The sequence below is a fragment of the Scomber scombrus genome, chromosome 11, assembly GCF_963691925.1.
Source record: "Scomber scombrus chromosome 11, fScoSco1.1, whole genome shotgun sequence".
NCBI lineage: Eukaryota > Metazoa > Chordata > Actinopteri > Scombriformes > Scombridae > Scomber > Scomber scombrus.
The window spans coordinates 30,163,875-30,187,124 of NC_084980.1; the positions used below are offsets into that span (position 1 = coordinate 30,163,875).

The 23,250-nt window shown below is 40.1% G+C and overlaps 1 protein-coding gene across 1 annotated transcript in view; it reads right to left on the reverse strand.

Moving 5' to 3' along the window:
* Positions 1–23,250, reverse strand: part of LOC133991099 (disks large homolog 1-like) — a 132,334-nt gene that overhangs the window by 88,626 nt on the left and 20,458 nt on the right. Inside the window, 1 exon segment of the mRNA XM_062429570.1 lies at positions 19,335–19,498. Coding sequence (XP_062285554.1) covers positions 19,335–19,498 — 164 coding nt within the window.

A 23,250-nucleotide genomic window follows, 5' to 3' on the forward strand; every position in this document is an offset into this window, starting at 1 on the left:
GGCCGATCACGTAATAACGGCCGATAACGTAATAACAGCCGATAACATAACGTAATAACGGCCGATAACATAACGTAATAACTGCCTATAACGTAACATAATAACAGCCGATAACGTAACATAATAACAGCCGATAACGTAACATAATAACAGCCGATAACGTAACATAATAACAGCCGATAACGTAACATAATAACGGCCGCTAATGTAATAACGGCCGCTAACGTAATAACGTAATAACGGCCGATAACGTAATAACAGCCGATTACATAATAACGGCCGATAACGTAATAACAGCCGATAACGTAATAACGGCCGATAACGTAATAACAGCCGATAACGTAATAACGGCCGATAACGTAATAACAGCCGATAACATAATAACGGCCGATAACGTAATAACAGCCGATAACGTAATAACGTAATAACGGCCGATCACGTAATAACGTAATAACAGCCGATCACGTAATAACGGCCGATAACGTAATAATGGTCGATAACGTAATAACAGCCGATAACGTAATAACGTAATAACAGCCGATAACATAATAACGGCCGATAACATAATAACGTAATAACGGCCGATCACGTAATAACGGCCGATAACATAATAACGTAATAACAGCAGATAACGTAATAACAGCCGTTCACGTATTAACGGCCAACAAAATAATAACGTAATAACGGCCGATTACGTGATAAAGTGCCAATAACGTAATAACGGCCGATGACGTAATAACGGCCGAAGACGTAATAACGGCAGATTACGTGATAAATTGCCAATAACGTAATAACTGCGGATAACGTAATAACAGCCGATAACGTAATAAATTGCCGATAACTTAACGTTTACTGCAGCTCAATCAGATCTGAGCGCGTGCTTTTAAGTTACCGTAATTACTGTAGTAGTTGATTTGTTTGCTTCCACTTCGGGTCACGAGGCTACGTAGTTAAATATTTATTTGTAAAGTTTTATTTGGCGTCCGCACAGGGTGTTTTATTACAAGCAACAGTCGACGTCTCGCGTGCTGATTGGCTGCCGAACAAACTGTGATGGAGCCTCGGAGGTCAAAGGTCACACAGTGTGCAGACAGACAGTTTCTCTCTTCCCACGCCTTCCCAGCATCCTCTCTGCTCCTCCTACTCCTCTTCCTCTCACCTCTCCTTCTGTTCTCCTCACCTCCCTGCAGTCTGCTGGCAGCCTGTGTGTGTGTGTGTGTGTGTGTGTGTGTGTGTGTGTGTGTGTGTGTGTGTGTGTGTGTGTGTGTGTGTGTGTGTGTGTGTGTGTGTGTGTGTGTGTGTGTGTGTGTGTGTGTTTCCTCCTGTGGAGCTTTAACGTCATTCAGCAGGTTCAGAGTTGGTCACATGATTTATCTGCCGTGTAAACAACAACAACAACATGCAGGCCAAAGATTATCGACTTTCTGCTTCATGATAAATGTTTTCTGGCCTTTTGGATCATTTTCAGGGTTTTAAACACATTTAATTCAGATGTTTATTTATAAATATAAATATAAATATGAGTATAAGTATCAGTCGGCCTATCACAGTGTTGTCTGATATATGAACTTTATACTTCTCACTAATGGTTAACAATATGCTTATTATGATACTGTCTATTAAATATGTTAATATATATGTAATTTATCGTCATTATTATTATTATTATTTATATATGTATTATTATTGTTATTTATTTATATTTTACTATTATTGTTATTATTATATTTTTTATTATTTCTTATTATTTTTACTATTTTTATTATTACTATTATTTTTAATATCATTATTTTTACTATTATTATTTTAACTATTTTTTAATTATTATTTTTACTATTATTTTTCTGTTATTATTATTAATATTATTTTTCTATTATTATTATTTTTACTATTATTTTTTCTATTATTATTATATTTTATTATTATTATTATTATTATTAATAAATACAACAGACTTGTTTAAACACCTTTCTTCGCTCACAGCTTCTGTTTCTCTCAGTCATGAAACTCTGCAGTGAAGTCGTTGAGATTCAGTTTAACGAGATATTTTTGGGTCTATAATCATTTTAACATTAAAATCAGACGACGTCTCTGTGATTAAACTTCCTGTTCGGTATTTAAAGCAAACTGACGTTCTGTGTAACCGCTGCAGCCTTTAATTAACTTCACTCATAAAGAGCCGAGCTGCAGATAAACAGCTGATCAGACCTCTGTGTGTGTGTGTGTGTGTGTGTGTGTGTGTGTGTGTGTGTGTGTGTGTGTGTGTGTGTGTGTGTGTGTGTGTGTGGTTCATGGGTGTGTCTGTTTGTTGGCATTGTTTCTTCCTGCTCAAAATCACACAACGACAGCTCAGAAAGAATAAATTATTATTTCCCACCAAAAAAATCACTGTCATAATTAATTATTTTAATAAACGAACAATTGTTTTGATTATTTATTTAAATATTATGAATATATATATATATATTTATTTTTTATTTTTTTATGTATTAATAATAATATTTATTTAGAAACCGCTACAAAAAAGTAAAAATTAGCTGGATAATTAACTATTTAATAACTAAATAATAGTTTGTCAATTTTTGTATACTTCATTATTATTTTTTAAATATTTTATACATATTTTATTTTTATTTATACATATTTTATTTTTATTTATACATTTTATTTTATTATATATATTTTTTAATTTAATGTTTAATATGTATCAGATAAGACTCCTTTTAAAAGCCTTTCCAGGTTTTCCAGGATGCTTTAAAACAGTCTATTAACTTACAAGTGCCTTTTATTTTATAACTATTAATTAAATATATACACATGACTTTCTGCTGCTGGATGTTGGGAGAATATTTATGTTTGAAACTCTGCAAACTGCATTAAAATCCAGCAGAAACTGCAGCAAAGTCTCTGCAGCTGGATTTAGATCATGTGTGAAAACACTGCAGCGGACGGAGAGAGGAGGTCATACTATACAGAGAAATGTAAATAAATATTAATGTAACTTATATATTTAAAGTGAGAAAGACTGATTTTAAGTTTAATTAGGAAAGTAGCTTAAAAATAGAGAAAGGGGAAATCTATTTACTGCAATCAGCCACCGATCACTAATCAATACACACGTTATTAAACCCTTAATACAATCAATAACTAACAGTAATCAACATCTGACAACCGTATCATACTCTAATAGTTACTTCTTGTTTCTGTACTTGAGATTAAATGTTAGAAAATTAACATATCAATTTAAATTGAAGCTGCGCTCACATGGAGGAGATACTACACCAAACTCCATTAAAAAAAGTCAAATCTTTAACATTTTCTTACTTTCCAGCAAAAAACTAACAACTCTACAAACACCAAATAAAAGGAATAATTTCTCTCAAGTCTTCTGATCAATTCGGCATCAATATTATCAATAAATATTAAAGTATTACTATAAAAGCTTCACATTCACATCACCTGCTACCAGCCTCCTTTGGTCAGTGGCACTAACCATATTACAGACAAATATGACTTTATTCTGGATTAATATTAATAGCAATTAATAATATTAAAATCTAAATCTAACAAGGGGTTACTTTTTGTTTCTGTACTTTGATAAAATATTAATTTTTTAACATTTAGTCACGTTTTAATTTAAATTCAAGCTCCCTGCGCTCTCATTGAGCCAAACTCCGTTCAAAAAATGTCAAATTTTAACATTTTCTTACGTGCCAGCAAAAACCTCCCGACTGTACAAACACCAGATAAAGGGAATAATTTATCTACAGTCTTCTGATCAATTCGGCATCAATATAATCAATAAATATTAAAATATTACCGTAAAAGCTTCATATTAACGGTACCTGCTACCAGCCTCCTTTGGTGAACAGCGCTGTTTAAACGGGGAGTAAACGGTGGGACCCGGTTAAAAAAACACATAAATAATTAAAATAAGTCCCGGTTAGTGGATGAAACACACGCCGAATTAAACACCGACTAATAACGCTGTTAAATCACCGTGTATGATGTGTGTGTCCCGGTATTTAAGCCGTTTTATTCCCCTGGTTGTTTTTACCTTAGTCGTGACGATACAGATGCAGTCCATCGTCCACCGGAGCGACGCCGCATCCCTCCCCGCCTCCCTCGCTCTGTCCCCCGGGTAACTCTCAGCCAGGTAACCGCAGCTCAGCGGGACTCCTCCACAACTAACGGCTGCGTTCATGTGCCGTAGGAAATCTCAAACTCTCATAAGCTTTCCACATAATAGCAAGTGGAAATAATATAATGATAATAATAATGTTTTAAACGTAAAACAAGTCGAACTACTGCTGGATTTAAAGTAACAATAGAGTCCGGTTTGCTTTTTTAAGTTTTAATGTGAGCTTAACATAAAATTGCTTTTTTCCGACAGCACCTGAATGCAACTTTAAAATACCTGCACAACGTAGAAAAATGAGGAGAAGGAGGAGGAAGAGAAGGGTGAGGAGGAGAAGGAGAATGAGGAGGAGGAAGAGAAGGGTGAGGAAGAGAAGAAGGAGAATGAGGAGGAGGAGGAAGAGAAAGAGGAGGCGCAGAAGGAGGAGGAGGAAGAATGAGGAAGAGAAGGAGAATGAGGAGGAGGACAATGAGGAGGAAGAGCAGGAGGAGGAGAATGAGGAGGAGGAGGAAAATGAGGAGGAGAATGAGGAGGAGGAGCAGGAGGAGGAGGAGGAAGAGCAGGAGGAGGAGAATGAGGAGGAGGAGAAGGAAAATGAGGAGGAGAATGAAGAGGAGGAGAATGAGGAAAACAGCAGGAGGAGGAGGAGGAAGAGCCGGAGGAGGAGAATGAGGAGGAGGAGGAGGAGGAAGAAGAGAAGGAGGAGAAGGAGAATGAGGAGAAGGAGAATGAGGAGTAGAAGGAGGAGGAGGGCGAACAGAAGGAGGAAAAGGAGAATGAGGAGCAGGAGGAAGAGGAGGGGGAGGAGGAGGAGGAGGAGGAGGAGGAGGAGGAAGAGGAGAATGAGGAGGAAGAGGAGGGAGAGGAAGAGGAGGGAGAGGAAGAGAAGGATAAGTATGAGGAGGAGGAGAAGAAGGAGGAAAATGAGGAGGAGGAGAACGAGTAGGAGGAGGAAAAGGAGGAGGAGTATGAGGAGAAGGAGAAGAAGGAGGAGAATGAGGAGGAGGAGGAGAATGAGTGTGTTGCAGCAGCAGGAGACGAAGTCAGCGGATCACAGTATAAATATTTTAATGAATGTTTGTCATGTGGCTGCTTCGTCATCGTCGTTATGAAACATTTATCTCTCCACAGGAAGTGATGTAACAGGAAGTGATGTAACACTGTTTCACACACAGTTCCTGGAAATCTCTCACTTATTATTTATATTAATAAAAAGCGGGTCAACGAGGTAAAAAGAAGAAAGAACCGTAACGATGACGTCTATTTATAAAGAGCAGGTTTGACAACGAATCCACACTGATATATTATAATAACAATAATAATAATAATTATAATAATAATTATTATAATAATAATAATAATAATATTATAATTATCATTTTTTATTCAGTGCATTATACTTTTAATCTTTTCACATTTACTTGTTTTATCAATTATTGATTGTCCATCCTTTAAATCTCTCTTTATAAAATGAATTCTAATATTTATTAAACATGAAAAACAAACCGGGTTTATTTTTTAGATTTGTTCTGTAAATACTCAAACGTGTATTTTTAAAATAAATATATAATAACATTTGATTAAAACAGTTTTATTTAATATTGGCAGTCATGGACTTCCGTACCAACGAAGCTTCTTCCAGCTGTAAATTAAATCTGTTTTAATTTAATTACAACGAGATGTTGATGTTTATATTACAGATTTATACTGATATTAACCCCGTCTGTTTTGACTGTTCCTTCTTTCCTCCCTTCCTTCCTTCCGTCTGTCCTTCCTCCCTCACTCCTTCTTTCCTTCCCTCCTTTCCTTCCTCCTTTCCTTCCTTCCTCTTTTCCTTCCTCCCTCCTACCTTCATTTCTTCCCTTCCTTCTTCCTCCCTCACTCCTTTCCTACCCTCCTTCCTTCCTTTCCTTCCTCCCTCCCTCCTACATTCCTTCCTTCCTTCCTTCTTCCTTCCTCCCCCCCTTCCCCTACCTTACTCCCTTCCTTCTTTCCTATGTCCTTCTTTCCTTCCTCCCTACCTACCTTCATTCCTTCTTCTTTCCTTCCTTTCTTCCTTCCTCCCTTCCTTTCCTCCTGTCTTTCCTTCCTTCCTTCCTTCTTCCCTTCCTCCTTTTCTTCCTTCTTCCTCCTTTCCTTCCTTCTTCCTCCCTTCCTTTCCTCCTGTCTTTCCTTCCTTCCTTCCTTCCTTCTTCCCTTCCTCCTTTTCTTCCTTCTTCCTCCTTTCCTTCCTTCTTCATCCCTTCCTTTCCTCCTGTCTTACCTTCCTTCCTTCCTTCTTCTCCTTTCTTTCCTTCCTCCTTTTCTTCCTTCTTCCTCCTTTCCTTCCTTCTTCTTCCCTTCCTTTCCTCCTGTCTTTCCTTCCTTCCTTCCTTCCTTTCCTTTCTTTCCTTCCTCCTTTTCTTCCTTCTTCCTCCTTTCCTTCTTTCTTCCTCCCTTCCTTCCTTTCCTCCTGTCTTTCCTTCCTTCCTTCCTTCCTTCTTCTCCTTTCTTTCCTTCCTCCTTTCCTTCCTTCTTCATCCCTTCCTTTCCTCCTGTCTTTCCTTCCTTCCTTCCTTCCTTCTTCTCCTTTCTTTCCTTCCTCCTTTCCTTCCTTCTTCCTCCCTTCCTTCCTCCCTCGACTCGAGGACAACAGGAGGGTTAATAAACTATTAACAGGTTCATACTGTATTAATAAACTGCTGGATGTTTGTGTGTGATGAATAATTTACACATGTGGCTGAAAAGTAAATAAATATGTTCAAACTCTAAAAGATAAACCATAGAAACTCCACATTATAAACTTTAAATATGAACAGTTATGTGATGATGACCGATGCCTTTATAAAGCAGAATAAATAATAAAAACACAGAAACCTTAAATTAAGGATAAAAAGCTTCAACCTGGACACAAAGCAGCAGGATGAAGGTTGAACATCAGTAAAGCTCCAGCTGCTGCGGGTCAGACTGCTGCAGGACGCTGATGATAATAATAATAATATTATAATAAAAGCTCCTCACAGACTGTACCAAAAGGTTCAGTCTGAAATAACTTCCATAAAAACTGTTTGGAGCTGCTGCAGCGTCTCAGCGGGTCGGGTTCATTATCATACCAGTGTTCCTGTTTTTCCTTCCTTCCTTTCTCTTTCTTTGCTCACTTCCTTCCTTCCTTCCTTTCTCTTTCTTTGCTCATTTCCTTCCTTCCTCTTTTCCTCCCTCCCTCCTTACTCCTTGCTTCCTTCCTCCCTTCCTTCCTCCAATCTTTCCTTCCTTCTTTCATCCCTTCCTTCCTCTTTTCCTCCCTCCATTCCTCTTTACCCTCCTCATTCCTTATTTCCTCATTCCTTCCTTCCTTCCTTCTTTCACTTCCTCCTTTCCGTCCTTCTGTCATTACTTCCTTCCTCTTTTCCTCCCTCCCTCCTTACTCCTTTCCTTCCTCATTCCTTCCTTCCTTCCTTTCTTGTTCCCCCCCTTCCTTCCTTCTTTCACTTCCTCCTTTCCGTCCTTCTGTCATTACTTCCTTCCTCTTTTCCTCCCTCCCTCCTTACTCCTTTCCTTCCCCCTTCCTTCCTTCTTTCCTCACTTCCTTCCTTCTCTCCTTACTTCCTTCCTCTTTTTTTAACTCTTTAACTTTTTTAGTAATTATTTTCTCTCTCTTGTTTTTCTTCAAAATATTATATATTTATATGCATATTATACATGTAGACAGTATACTATACGTACACTATTTCATAATAATTGTAAAATATTCTTCCCTGCCATATAACAGTCTCACATATTAACAGTCAATAGTTAGTTAACTAATAGTTAAACTGCAGTTATTCACTATTAGTTAACACAAATATTCTGTCATGATGTGGAAATAAAGGTAAAAACACAGAATGACCCTTTAAACACACTAAACATTTAAACACTGGGTTGAAACATTAAAGTTTGAGGACTTGTTGTCTAAAATGTTGGAAGTATTTCTCATTTTAAATCCTTAATAAAGTCTGTTGGTGATTTTTCTTCATGCTTAAACATTTCTTAACCAATAAAAACTCTTCCAGCAGTGAATCAGTCAGTGTGGAGCTTTTACTGTTCAGACCAACATCAACCAAAATGAAAGAAGCACCATGAACTCTAGTGACCCCTGATGAACTCTAGTGACCCCTGATGAACTCTAGTGACCCCTGATGAACTCTAGTGACCCCTGATGAACTCTAGTGACCCCTGATGACCCCTGAACGCAGCACAGACCGCCTCAACATGCCGCCATGTTTCTGTTTCTTTTTAAATTGACTGAAAATAAAACCAAAGAGGAAATCCTGCTGACTCGACTCCTTTCCTTCAGACACTACGAATGTTGATTTAACTGGATTTTAATTGGTTAATTATAATTAATATTGTCTGATGCACACGAGCACTTTACTGAAGCTCAATATCTAATTTAACCCTCCTGTTGTCCTCAGGTCAAGGAAAGGAGGGAGGAGGAAGGAAGGAAAGGAGGGAGGAAGGAAGAAAGGGAGGAAAGGAAAGAAGGAAGGGAGGAAGGAAGGAAGGGAGGAAAGGAAAGAAGGAGGGGAGGAAGGAAGGAAGGAAAGGAGGAAAGGAAAGAAGGAAGGAAGGTAGGTAGGAGGGAGGGAGGAAAGACGGAAGGGAGGAAGGGAGGAAGGAAGGAAGGGAGGAAAGGAAAGAAGGGAGGAAGGTAGGTAAGAGGGAGGGAGGAAAGAAGGACAGAGGAAAGAGAAAGGGAGGAAGGTAGGGGAGGAAAGAAAGAGAGAAGGAGGGAGGAAAGAAGGAAGGGAGGAAGGGAAGGGAAGGGAGGAAGGAAGGAAGGAAGGAAGGAAGGAAGGAAGGAAGGAAGGAAGGAAGGAAGGGAGGAAGGGAAGGAAGGAAGGAAGGACAGAAGGAAGGAAAAAAGGGGGATGGAGGAAGGAAAGAAGGAAGGGAGGAAAGAGAGAGGAAGGAAAGAAAGAGAGAAGGATGGAGGAAGGACAGACAGAAGGAAGGAAGGGAGGGAGGAAAAGAGGACAGTGGGCCGTAATGGACTCCTCTGCGGGCTGCTTCTGGTTTAGAGTCTTCAGTTCCAGTTTTGTGGTTTGGATCGCTGTGATGTGTGAAGGTTAAGACACTGATGGTTCGTCATGATTTCAAACATGACAGACCAATAAATTATCTTACAAAAAGCTTTCATTGTCATTCTTAAGCTGGGCTTTAACCTCAGCTAAATATCCTGGACGAGCCGCTATTAGTCAAGAACCGGCTCATAGTCCTTAACAACAAAGACAGCTAAGATACATATAAAGAATAAGTGAATCACCACTAGTTAACATGATCTATCTGAGCTCTGTGAAACATCGACATCAGAGGTGTCCAAACTATTCCACAAAGGTTCACGTGGCTTGCAGGTTTTCATTCCAACCAATCAGGAAACACACCAGACTGGACACATTTAATCAGCTGATCTCAGACTTCAGGCAGTTAATTGGTCGAATCATGTGCTCTTGATTGGTTGGAACAAAAACCTGCAGCCACATGGTCCTTTGTGGAATAGCTTGGACATGCCTGCTCTACATGAACGTTTATTTTATTCATTTTTAAAATCAAATTTCAGTGAATCACATTTTCTTGCTGATGTTTCCTCTCTGGTTTCACTTCTCTAACATTCAACCACAGCGACACCTCGAGGCCGTCTGAGCGAACCCTGACCCTTGACCCTTAACCCCAGGAACCAGAGACCCTGCCCCCCCCACCCCCACCCCCCTCTGCTCCAATGGTCCAAAGCACATGAGGGCTGGATGGGACATGCAGCCCCTCCCCACCAACAGGAAGTCAGCCAGTACTTACTTGTCCGTCACGGTTGGGCGAGCGCTTAGCCTGCGCCAACGTGTGCAGGATTTCATTTAGGAGGGGAGAGTCCTACGAGTGAGGAGCGAGTTTACAACCAGAGAAAGAGGAAAGAGAGAGAAAGTGTTCAATGCAAACAACACACCACACTTCACTGCGGTTATTACAGCTCAACAACAACATTTATAAACCTTTATATTTATCACGAGAGGACAGAAAGCAACGACGCGGCTCCACAAACAGGATGAGATCTGGTTCACAATGATTCAACATAAGCTCCCAAGAAGCCAAAACACACAGTAAATAATATGTTTAACCTTTATATTTTACATTTAAAGCTGTAAAACCACTCATTTGTTCCTTATGTGACCCACAGTTTACAAACATGGAAATAAAATGCATCAGTTTTTATTTTAGTGCAGCTGATTCACACATTTTTATATATAAGCAAATGTACAAATTTAACCTTAAATGCGAAAATTAGCATTAAAACATTTGTATAAAATGTTTTCCTGGATCATAAAATAGTCATTCTGCACAGAAGGGTTAATTAAATGTTTATTAACCCTCCTATTGTCCTTGAGTCAAGGAAGGAAGGAAGGAAGGAAGGAAGGAGGGAAGGAGGGAAAGATGGAAGGCTGGAAAGAAGGAAGGAAGGAGGAGGAATGATGGAAGAGAGGAAGGAAGGGAAGGAAGGTAAGAGGGAGGGAGGAAAGAAAGAACGAGGAAGGAAGGAAGGAAGGAAGGAAAGAAAGATGGAAGCATGGAAGGAAGGAAGGAAGGAAGGAAGGGAAGGAAGGAAGGAAAGACAGATGGAAGCACGGAAGGAAGGAAGGAATGGTGGAAGAGAGGAAGAAGGAAGGAAAGGAGGAAGGAAGGAAGGAAGGAAAGGAAAGGAAAGGAAGGAGGAAGGGAGGAAGGGGGGTGGAAGAAGGAAAGAAGGAAGGGAGGAAAGAGAGAAGGAGGGAGGTAGGGAGGACAGACGGAAGGAAGGAAGGAAGGAAAGAAGAGAGGAAAGAGAGAGGAATGCAAGAAAGAGAGGAGGAGGGAGTGAGGAAGGAAGGAAGGAAGGGAGGAAAGAAGGAACAGTCAAAACAGACGGGGTCAGTTTGACCCTGGAGGACGACAGGAAAGTTAATGATGAGTTGTTCAGACTGATTATGAGTCAGGTTATGAACAGCATGTAAAGGGTTAAACTGAATAAATGAGCTCTATAGTTAATGTGTTACCATGTAAACAGGTTTCTAAACCACTTAGTAACGTATCTGAGTCTTATCTCATAGTAGTAACAAGTCAACAGGAAGTAGGGATACATTAAAGCCTTCTGATCTCCATGTTGTCTCTCATGTATAAATTAAAACATTATACACAGTAGCACAGCTGTTTCAGTTGGAACTTATGAGCAGATTCTTCTACATCTTTGCACATTTAACTGCATTAAAACTACCATGTAGCCTTAGATCCTCTGTCACAATAAACTAACACACTATATGCACACACATGTAGATAGATAGATAGATAGATAGATAGATAGATGGATAGACAGATGGATGGATGGATAGATGGATAGATGGATGGATAGATAGATAGATGGATAGATGGATAGATGGATGTTTTCTGCTGTTGCTGGAAGAGGAAGGAGTTGTGGAGCTTTTCTATTACACAGTTCTAGCACTACTCGACTCTACGTTTATTTTGCTCCCTCATCAGGGATAGTAGCTGGTACCTGGTAGTTGTTTAGGTATCTGGTTCCAAGCGAGCCGAGCCGATACTAAAATGTGACGTCAACAGACTGCCGGCCTCTGATTGGTCAGAGAGTCACTGGAAGAGTCATGAGCACGACGTAGTGAGAAGTAAAGACGGAAGAAAGGAAAATAAGACAAGGAAGGAAGGAATGACAGACGAATGGAAGGAAGGAAAGAAGGAAGGAAGGACGAATGGAAGGAAGGAAATAAGGATAGAAAAGAAGACAGGAAGGACGGAGGGAAGGAAGGAAAGAAAGAAGACAGGAAGGACAGAGGGAAGGAAGGAAGGAAAGATGGAAGAAAGGGAGGAAGGAGGGAAGGAAGAAAGGGAGGAAGGAAAGATGGAAGGAAGGAATGACCGACGAATGGAAGGAAGCAAAGAATGAAGGAAAAGAAGACAGGAAGGAAAGAAGGAAGAAAGGAAGGATGGAAAAGAAGACAAGAAGCTACGACGACCCCGGTCTCGTTGAGGAGGAACTATAGTAATGGAAAAGGTTCCTGGTACCACACCGAGCCGAGCAGATCCGAGTCGTGCTAGAACTGTCTAATGGAAAAGCTTCATTGGTGTGAGGAAATAATTAAACTTGTACTACTTGTTTACATTTAGACCCTTTTCCCTCCAAAAGTAACCGTCCATATGGAGATGCAGCCCGGTAACAGCTGCACAACATCACAACCAGCCTGATCTCTCAGAAATACGTGACGGGGGCAACAACCTGTTAACACTGAATTCCGTGATGGGGACACGCAATGTGACAAATGTACGTGTCCCCATCACGGAAACAATACCAATGTAAAACCAATGGGACGATGACGCTATAGTAGTATGACACGATTTCTAATAACAACCTATGAAACTATTGATTATAATATTATTCATGTGGTAAAATGCTAAAAGAGGACAGGATTTCCCTTTTTAATAACGTAAAGGTAAAGTCCGACTACCTCATTACACCAAAATGACAGTTATATCAAACACAACCTGTTTTTTAGACAACAAAAAATCGTATTTAATGCACTATAATGAATTCAGTTAAATGACTATTAAAAATAACAATTAAATAAAAGATTTATAGATTAGAAAACAGTTTTAATTACCGCCCCGCAGTGACGTTGTTGAACCAGGGAATCCGTGAGTCCACCACCAAAGAGGATTCCCATTGATTTTACATTGGTATTGTTTCCGTGATGGGGACACGTAACTTTCACACATTACGTGTCCCCATCACGAAATTCAGTGTTAAGAAGTCGTTGCTCCCGTCACGTATTTCTGAGAGATCAGGCTCCAGGAAACTCACAAAAGAGCAAAACCTCACAGAAAAAGTGAAGAATATTATAATGTGATGAAGCTCAAGTTTTAGCTTCATTTCTTCTTCGGAGGTTTTGTTGAATCATTCTGAAACAAATCTCATCACACAGACCCAGAGACAGCTGGAGACTCTACCAAACAAACACTGACAGACCGTATACACCTGTAGTCACACTACAAGCTTCTGTGGTTACCACGGTAACGAGTAATCAACAAGTCAAACAGCTTCACTGCTGATGATGATGATGATGAAGAAGCTCAAGCGATGGGACAGAAGTTATTCTCTCAGGCTGGACATGAAGAACGAGACATTTAGAGACATGAAGACAAACAAAAGAAGCTTTAAAAGAAACAAAACTACAAGAATTAATGGATTTAAAAAGTTTAACATCAGTTTAATATCAGACTAGGTTTAGTTTTTACTGAATCGTCTCAGACAGCAACGAGCTTACATCATCAGATCTTCTTTTTAAGGGACATGGGAGCATTAATGTTGCTAAGTTAGCGTGTTTATTAAAGTGAGAGTGTGAGAATCAGTCGGCGCTAAATGTTTCATTAGTCCAGTTTATCCTACAGCAGCTTCTGACGGTTGGTTTAACGTGTTTTACTGCAATAAATTCATGAAACACAAACTGTTAAACTGCTAAATATCACTGTGTTAGATGATCATGAGCTCAGGAAGGTAAACAGGAAGTCCTATTAATGCTAACGGCTGGAGAAAACACTTCATGGTAGCAGAATGTGAGAGTCAGACTGTTTGGTTTGACCAGTTTAACCCACAGCAGCTTTTCCTACCAAAGAGGAAATAAATCTGCCAAATATCACAAAAAGACAAACAGGAACTCCTTCAAATATTAACTGCTAGAGAAAGTTATTGTTGACTTCTTGGTAGGAAAGAGAGAGGATGTAAATATACTCTGATGTTAGTTATATTCAAGTGTTAGTGTTTAACCATAGACTGTATATAAGAAATGGACGTAACATCCGTGACGTCACCCATTGGTTTGTGGACTGCTGCTCGGAGGCCAATAGTATCGGATCTGAGCAGCGCCATCTTGAAAATTTCAGGTGCATGCTGGGAAAAATAAAAACATGGATTCTACTTATATGGGCATCAGGAGGAGCATGAGGCGCCCTCCTGAACCTGTGAACCAATCAACCTGTCAATCACCACGTAGCCACGCCCTAATGCATACCCTGCTTTATCGTCACATATAAAATCAGGGAGGCCAAAATGTCCCAAATGAACATCATACTGCATTGAAGAAGGCTTTAAACTAGCGATTGAGACCATAAACACATTTTGAAAACGTTTACTGAGGTTAGAAATCAAGTGAGAAGTTGGTGAATTCTCCATTGACTTGTATAGAGACGGAAGTCCTTTTGACACCAAAACGGTCGCCCCCTGGTGGCCTTTTGATAGAATGCAGTTTTAAGTTACTTCCGTGTTGGCCTCATTTCAGAGGACCAGAACTCCCCGCCTGTGTTTAATGTACTTATAATTAGTGTCACCTCATATTCAAGGCAATACAGTATTTATTCACCAATTATTTTATAACATCTGAGGTTTATTTATTATTATTTTTAACTGTGACGGTTTGAATAGCTTTTGCTAATTTGTGCAGTGAAAGAAAAAGCTGCAGACTCAACCTGATGCACACACATACACACACACACACACTTTTACTCACAATAAGCATGTTTGCTTTTCCTCAAGCAAAAAGGAAAAAAAAAATACACAAATGATGGAATAAAAAGAACAGAAGAATCCAACGATCAAGAGTCACATTTAAATCTTCACTAAAAACTCATTTTCATAAACTTACATGAAAAGCACTGATTGATCTTTCGGTGTCATGTGACTATTAACGTCTATTTCAGTTTGTACCGATCATGTTTACGATATAAATGCTTTTTCTTGCTCCTTAGTAAGTGTAATTAGCCTAGCTTAGCACAAAGACTGGAAACCGAGGGAAACTGCTAGCACAGCTCCAACAAAACAGACAAAAAGAAAAAATACACCTCCCAAACTTTAGCTTTTAAAAAAACAACATCATCATCTATTTCATACCAAAGAAGAAAATGACATTTGTGGATTATTTTCCAATTTTTGTTTAATCCCATAAACTGTTCTGAAAACATGAGATTAGAGAGAAATGAAGGTCAGTCGGTCGCTGCTGCTGCTCACAGACGGCAGGTCGCTTTGTTTGATTTCTATCTCCAAATCATACGTATAAAAGGATCTTTTACTAAGCTGCACTCATGTAATCACTGGTTTATATTAAAATACTTTTGCAGACATGATTACATTCAATATTAATAATAATAACTTTTATTCATGTAGCTCCTTTCAAAACTAAAAACTATATAAACAAAGAAGTTTAACCCTCCTGTTGTCCTCGAGTCAAGGAAGGAATGGAGGAAGGGATGAAGAAGGAAGGAAAGGAGGGAGGAAGGAAGGATGGAAGAAAGGAAGAAGGAAGGAAAATAGGGAGGAAGGAAGGAAGGGAGGAAGAAGGAAGGAAAGGAGGGAGGAAGGAAGGAAGGATGGAAGAAAGGAAGAAGGAAGGAAAAGAGGGAGGGAGGAAGAAAGGATGGAAGAAAGGAAGAAGGAAGGGAAATAGGGAGGAAGGAAGGAAGGGAGGAAGAAGGAAGGAAAGGAGGGAGGAAGGAAGGATGGAAGAAAGGAAGAAGGAAGGAAAATAGGGAGGAAGGAAGGAAGGGAGGAAGAAGGAAGGAAAGGAGGGAGGAAGGAAGGATGGAAGAAAGGAAGAAGGAAGGAAAAGAGGGAGGGAGGAAGAAAGGATGGAAGAAAGGAAGAAGGAAGGAAAAGAGGGAGGGAGGAAGAAAGGATGGAAGGAGGAAGGAAAGGAGGGAGGGAGGAAGAAAGGATGGAAGAAAGGAAGAAGGAAGGGAAATAGGGAAGAAGGAAGGAAGGGAGGAAGAAGGAAGGAAAGGAGGGAGGAAGGAAGGATGGAAGAAAGGAAGGAGGAGGGAAAAGAGGTAGGAAGGAATAAAGGAAGAATGAAGGAAAAGAGGGAGGAAGGAAGGAAGGTAGGAAGAAAGGAGAGAGGAAAGAAAGAGAAGGAGGGAGGGAGGGAGGAAGGAAGGAAGCTAGGGGGGAGGAAAGAAAGAGAGAAAGAGGGAGGGAGGAAAGAAGGAAGAGAGGAAGGAAAGGAAGGAAGGAAAGAAGGAGGGAGGGAGGGAGGAAGGAAGGAAGGACAGAAGGAAGGGAGGAAAGAGAGAGAGGAAGGAAAGAGAGAAGGAGGGAGGGAAGAAGGAAATTTTTGAAACCATTCAAACTGGAATCAAAGATAATGAACTTTTCTGGCATTTGGTTGGATAAACGACTCGAGGTTCACTGAATGAGTCTAACGAGCAGAGCACGATTATTTCTGATTTTTAACTCCTTCAAAAAGAAACTAAACTCCTCAGAGCTCCACATGTCCTCACAGACTCTTCTGAGGAGATGTTCTGACTCATCCTGACCTGAAATCCAAGCCGCTGACTCAGCAGAGTTTCATCCTGCAGTCAGTTAACGTTAATTAACTACAGCTGATAAAAACAAGTCATTAACAACATCTGACCTAAAACTAACTTTCATTACTGAGACTGAAGGCAGCTGCAGCAAAGGTGAGATTTCTTCTTCTGCAGTTTCATTAAATAGTCAAATACTGTGTACTGTAATACTTCTTTCCTCTCCCATTAATCATCATTTATCTGCTGACCCTTTGGAGGGGCCCCACCCCTAGGTTGGGAGCCACTGGACTAAACTAGCTAACTGTATATAAAGTAGTGTAAACTAGCTCCACCTCCAGCAGCTACAACAGTAACATGCTGCTCTAACACTGATGCTTCACTATTAATAATCTAATGATGTCATAATAATAATATATCAGTCAGAGGACCAAACCACTACTTTACTGTAATACTGCATACTACATCACTATAATACTGCAGTACTTTTACTGTAATACTGCATACTACATCACTCATAATACTGCAGTACTTTTACTGTAATACTGCATACTACATCACTATAATACTGCAGTACTTTACTGTAATACTGCATACTACATCACTATAATACTGCAGTACTTTTACTGTAATACTGCATACTACATCACTATAATACTGCAGTACTTTTACTGTAATACTGCATACTACATCACTCATAATACTGCAGTACTTTTACTGTAATACTGCATACTACATCACTATAATACTGCAGTACTTTTACTGTAATACTGCATACTACATCACTCATAATACTGCAGTACTTTTACTGTAGGAGTATTTTTACTTTGCTCTATTGGCACTCAAACCTGTTTTACACCAACTGTTTAGTTTTTTTGGTTCATGTGTTTCTTTTTTCAGCCTGTTTAAAAACAAACTTCCTTCTCCAAACATACAACACCAATTACTTCAGTTTAAAACCACCAGCTTGCTTCACTGTCAGTGTTTCATTCAGATGCCAAAAAAAACAGATGAAAATGTTCCTGAGTGACGCTGAGAGAAACAAACATGATGAGAGCAGAGAGACGAGCAGAGCGATGACTTTAACTGTTTTATATGTGAATACTTTTGATGCACACCTCATCAAAAGTGTCGGCACTTATATCACTTCCACCTCAGCATTTCTACACTTTAAAAAAAAAAAGAGGAAATTTTGCAAGTGTGCATCTAAATAACGTGCACAAAATCTCATTTCTTACAGTCCACGTCAGTATGACTAAACATCAAACTGTCACTTCCTGCAGCTCAGTGACTAACAATCCTCGGGTCAGTAAAATATGTTAAAATTAGCAACGCTCCAGATTTCCAGCACTCACACGAATCAGCTGATTCATGAGCAACGATTCGATTGATCATCTAAAAATCCTGCTGATGAGAGAAAAGCTTCTGTCGCCTGCTGCCAGTGAAGCAGAAAGTTTGAGCTCATCGGGAGGAAAGAACATGTCAGCGTGAAGCAGATCTGGTCCCACTTTCAGCAAAACATTACAACATTTAAATCAAACTCTTATCTCTGCTGATATTTTCTGCCGGAGCTCCAGAGGACTCCTCCAACGTTAGGAGCTGCAGGAGATCAGGCAGATACTCAGTGAGAGGAGAAATATTTTAGGAATGCTTAATGGTAAAAGATCGCTTTGATAGAAAACAAACTGTTCTACAGACAGGAAGAAACACTAATTTATCCCCATGGTAACACTAGAGGTCTTTAGTGAGTCTCAGAGCGCATTTTATCCTCTCGCAGGCTTGACGTGATGACGGCAAACACGTCACAGTACGTATGCATGAAATCTGCAGGATTCAGGTGTGAATGTGACCTGCAGGATTCAGGTGTGAGTGTGTGAATGTGACCTGCAGGATTCAGGTGTGAGTGTGAATGTGACCTGCAGGATTCAGGTGTGAATGTGAATGTGACCTGCAGGATTCAGGTGTGAATGTGACCTGCAGGATTCAGGTGTGAGTGTGACCTGCAGGATTCAGGTGTGAATGTGAATGTGACCTGCAGGATTCAGGTGTGAATGTGAATGTGACCTGCAGGATTCAGGTGTGAATGTGAATGTGACCTGCAGGATTCAGGTGTGAATGTGAATGTGACCTGCAGGATTCAGGTGTGAGTGTGACCTGCAGGATTCAGGTGTGAGTGTGAATGTGACCTGCAGGATTCAGGTGTGAGTGTGAATGTGACCTGCAGGATTCAGGTGTGAATGTGACCTGCAGGATTCAGGTGTGAGTGTGTGAATGTGACTTGCAGGATTCAGGTGTGAGTGTGTGAATGTGACCTGCAGGATTCAGGTGTGAGTGTGACCTGCAGGATTCAGGTGTGAGTGTGAATGTGACCTGCAGGATTCAGGTGTGAGTGTGAATGTGACCTGCAGGATTCAGGTGTGAGTGTGAATGTGACCTGCAGGATTCAGGTGTGAATGTGACCTGCAGGATTCAGGTGTGAGTGTGACCTGCAGGATTCAGGTGTGAGTGTGGGGAACATCATTTTCACTCACTGCTGCTCCACTACTACTCAGCTCCAACTTCAACAAGCAGCTTACAGCCAGACTTCATATCAAAAACAGTCAGTCAGTTTCTTGAAATGTTTTAGTACTTTCTATTTTCTACTGCGGTTTGCTCCGTTTCTGTTTCCAACAAACACAACATTATAAAAAAAAAAAAAAAAAAGAGAGCCAAGATGCTCAGAACCAAAAGATCACAATCACTTCAACACTGCAGTTCCTGCCCTGACTCTCTGACCAATGACCACGAGTACACCTGATGACATCATAGCCACAGCAGGGGGGGAATCAAAGCTTGACGAAGCAGCTGCTGCTCTTACCTCGATGCTGGTGCTAAGGCTGGGCAGAGTGTCCGAGGTCACCGTTGTGCTTTGAAGGCTGGAGAAGTCCCACAGGTTGACGGGAGTCATGGGGTCCGCCGCCTTGGACGTCTCCACCCATCTCTGACTGTCCAATAAGGTCACTTCGTAAAATTCCTGGATATCTGAGGTGAGAAAAAGACAGGTAGAGACATACATTAGAGCAGCTGTAAGGAATTCATTTGGATCCAAACCAACAATGAACTAATAACCTGTCATCTTGTGTTGAAACTGTTCGGCTGTGTCTCAGTGCGCATCATTAAAGATTGTTTCATCACAGTATTAGATTATATTTACTGTGTTATTTTGGAAGTTGACACCAATAAAGAACTATGTGGATCAAACTTTCTTTGTAAATTGGGAGGATTAAAAAGCTGAATGAGGTTTTATCTAAATTAAACATGGTCAAGAATTAATAATTTACTTATAATCTCACTTCTGATTTTGTTATATTAAATGATTTTTGTGTAGTTTTTATGCAGCTGAGAGTATTTTCTTTTCTCTCTAACTGTGTAAAGTTGATGGAGGAACTGACAACAAGGTTAAAGTTAAAGTTTTAAAAGTATTTCCAGAAAATGGTCGCCACAAAATGTAGAAAATGTTTGTTTCCTTCCACTGCAGATGAACTAAATGTCCAGTCGGGGTCATTAAACTGCTGCAGAAGAAGACGAGACAATGGATCCATCCACCAGGACGTATGTATGTAGAGTTTATGTTATTGTGATTTGATACCAAGAAAAGATTTTAACCTGCAACTGAGCACAAACAGGAAAGCCTTTCAGTTCAAACTATCCTTTAAACTCTCAAATATCTACATTAGTATTCAGTTTAAACTCCAGCATCAGTCAGGCTCTAGTGTATAATTATAAAGATACTGAGTTTGTCTTATCACCCTGTTTTTCAGCTGCTGAGGGAACATCAGATTTCCCTTCACAGAAGATAAATTCATAGATATTTCATTGATTGATTAGCTGATAGCTCCTCCTGCAGTCCAGAGTTCAGTCAGTCTGTGTGAGGTTGATATTATAAAAAGCCTGCAGCCGAGCGCTCACATCCAGTATGCTATTATATTTTTGGATGCACAATTCTGAGGAGGGCTTACACAGAGCACAGAGCTAAAATAACCGAGGCTTTCTTTGGCTCGGCCGGCAGCTGACCGCCAGCCGGCACAGATGTTTTCCCATAAAGCATCAGATCACTTCAACAGCTCCTCACTGCAGATACCGGGCTGCAAAGGAAAAGGCTCAAAGTGAGTCTTAAAACAACAGTCAGGAGCTCAAATAAACATTAAAGCTGTTTTAATGATTCCTCCTGTTCATACTGACCATTAGAAGATCCCTTCATCATGTTTACTGTAATGATTCCTCCTGTTCATACTGACCATTAGAAGATCCCTTCATCATGTTTACTGTAATGATTCCTCCTGTTCATACTGACCATTAGAAGATCCCTTCATCATGTTTACTGTAATGATTCCTCCTGTTCATACTGACCATTAGAAGATCCCTTCATCATGTTTACAATGGAAGTGATGGAGGACTAAACCCACAGTCCTCCTTCTGTGGAAACATGGATTTAAAAGTTGATCTGAAGCTAATATGAAGCTTCAGTCGTCTGAATGAGTCAAACCTTCATCTTCAGTGTTTTTAGAAGCAAAGTCTTTTTGTTACTATGGTTACACCACAGCTCAACAGGGAAACACTAAGAGGGAATCTGATGCTAAAAAGACTGTAAATGTGTCAGATATCACTTGATATGATTAACTCACACTGATGAAGCTCAATAGAAGCTGATCAGATACTATTAACCCTCCTGTTGTCCTCGAGTCAAGGAAGGAAGGAAAGATGGAAGGAAGGAAAGAAGGAATGAAGGAAGGAAGGAAGGAAGGAAGGAAGGAAGGAAGGAAGAAAGGAAGGAAGGAAAGATGGAAGGAAGGAAGGAAGGGGGGAAGGGAAGGAAGGAAGAAAAGGAGGGAGGGAGGAATGAATGGATGGAGGAAGGAAAGGAAGGAAGGAAGGAGGGAGGGAAGGAGGGAAAAAAGGAAGGAAGGAGGGAAGGAAGGAAGGACAGACAGAAGGAAGGGAGGAAGGAAGGAGGGAAGGAAGGAAGGCAAGGAAGGGAGAAAAGGAGGGAGGGAGGAAGGAATGGAAGGAGTGAGGAAGGTAGGAAAGGAGGAAGGAAAGGAAGGAAGGGCAGACGGAAGGAAGGAGGGAAGGAAGGAACAACAGCCTGAAGGAAGGAAGGAAAGATGGAAGGACGGAACAGTCAAAACAGACGGGGTCAATTTGACCCGGGAAGACGACAGGAAGGTTAAATGACTGTGTGGATTTTGTCCTCCATCACTTTACATTGGAAGCACATTTGAAGGAGATCTTTTAATACTCAGTATGAGCAAACACACCTGACTGCTGGTCAACACACACTGGGAACACTGGGAACACTGGGAACCTTTAACAGGAAACCAGCCAGTAATAGAAGAACAATGAAACATAAACCAGTTCAGCTTGTATATTAATAATAATCATTATGCAGAAGACAGAAAACTCCTCAGCAGCTTTTGGTCCATGCAGGACTTCATTCAGCTCTTCTCCTCTACAGTAAAAGTCCGACATGCCTCAGCGTTGCCACGTGGAGCTGCAGCAGCCGTGATTCAGACGGCTCCCAACCGCAAACAATCATCCAAAATCCCTCAACCAGCTCAGCCACACAGCTGACATTTCACCACAGCAGAGAAGCATCAGGTCATCTTTATATCACAGCTGACAATCAGTCTGTTACCAGAGGGGGAAAAAGAAGCTCAATCACTGAGAACAAAGGCCCAAAACAAAGATTTGACTGTTATGTAATATTGTTTGATGACTGAAAATAGCTCCGTTACTGAACTGAATCTGCTGTAACAACTAAAAATACCACATTCTCAAAGGTTGCTTTCACTTCCACACCTTCCTCATCGTCGTTTGTCTCTTCTCTGTTACTGCTGCTCATTAAAGGACGAGTTCATGTTTTTATAAAAGTCTGTCATAAAACAACACATGTTCACACCCACCGTTCAGAGATCCTGAAGTCCAACAATGCTGCTTCACATAAAGGCTCAAACACCCACGCTGTGTCTCAAATCTCTACTTCTGTACTTACACATTGAGAAGTATGGAAACATAACGCTCGCTGAATACGCGGATGGTGCACTCAAAACGCTAAAAAAGTTGAGTGTGGAACTATGAACACTTCTCACCCTCCAAAGTCTTAGCTATCCTACAAAGAAGTGTACTATACTATTATTTATAGAGCACTTTTCAATAGTCCAAGTTACAAAGTGCTTCACAGCTAGGCCTGGGCAACATATTGAAATTATATCGATATCGTGATATGAGACAAGATATCGTAATATCGCGATATGTCATCAGAGTTTTCTTTTTGTGGTTTTAAAGCTGCATTACTGTAAAATATGTAATTTTCTGAACTTACCAGACTGTTCTAGCTGTTCTGTTATTTACCTTTTACCCACTTTATCATTATATCCACATTACTGATGATTATTTATCAAACATTTCAGTGTAAATATTTAGTGAAAGCATCAACAGCCATCTCTATATCGATATCGAGGTATTTGGTCTAAAATATTGTGATGTTTGATTTTGCCCATATCGCCCAGCTCTACTCACAAGGCAGCAAAATACACAAATAATTAAATAATTACATTTTAAAAGAGAACATTAAAGAATAATAATAAGCTTTTTTTTAATGATTGAGAAAGTGACTCAGCAGTGATGTTGATGCTTAAAGTTTTTAAAAAAGGAAAATGTTGATTGTCTGACTTTTCCTGCTTCTGTTTCTTTGTGTTTCAGCTCATTTAAAGAACGACGTCACAGTTTTTTTG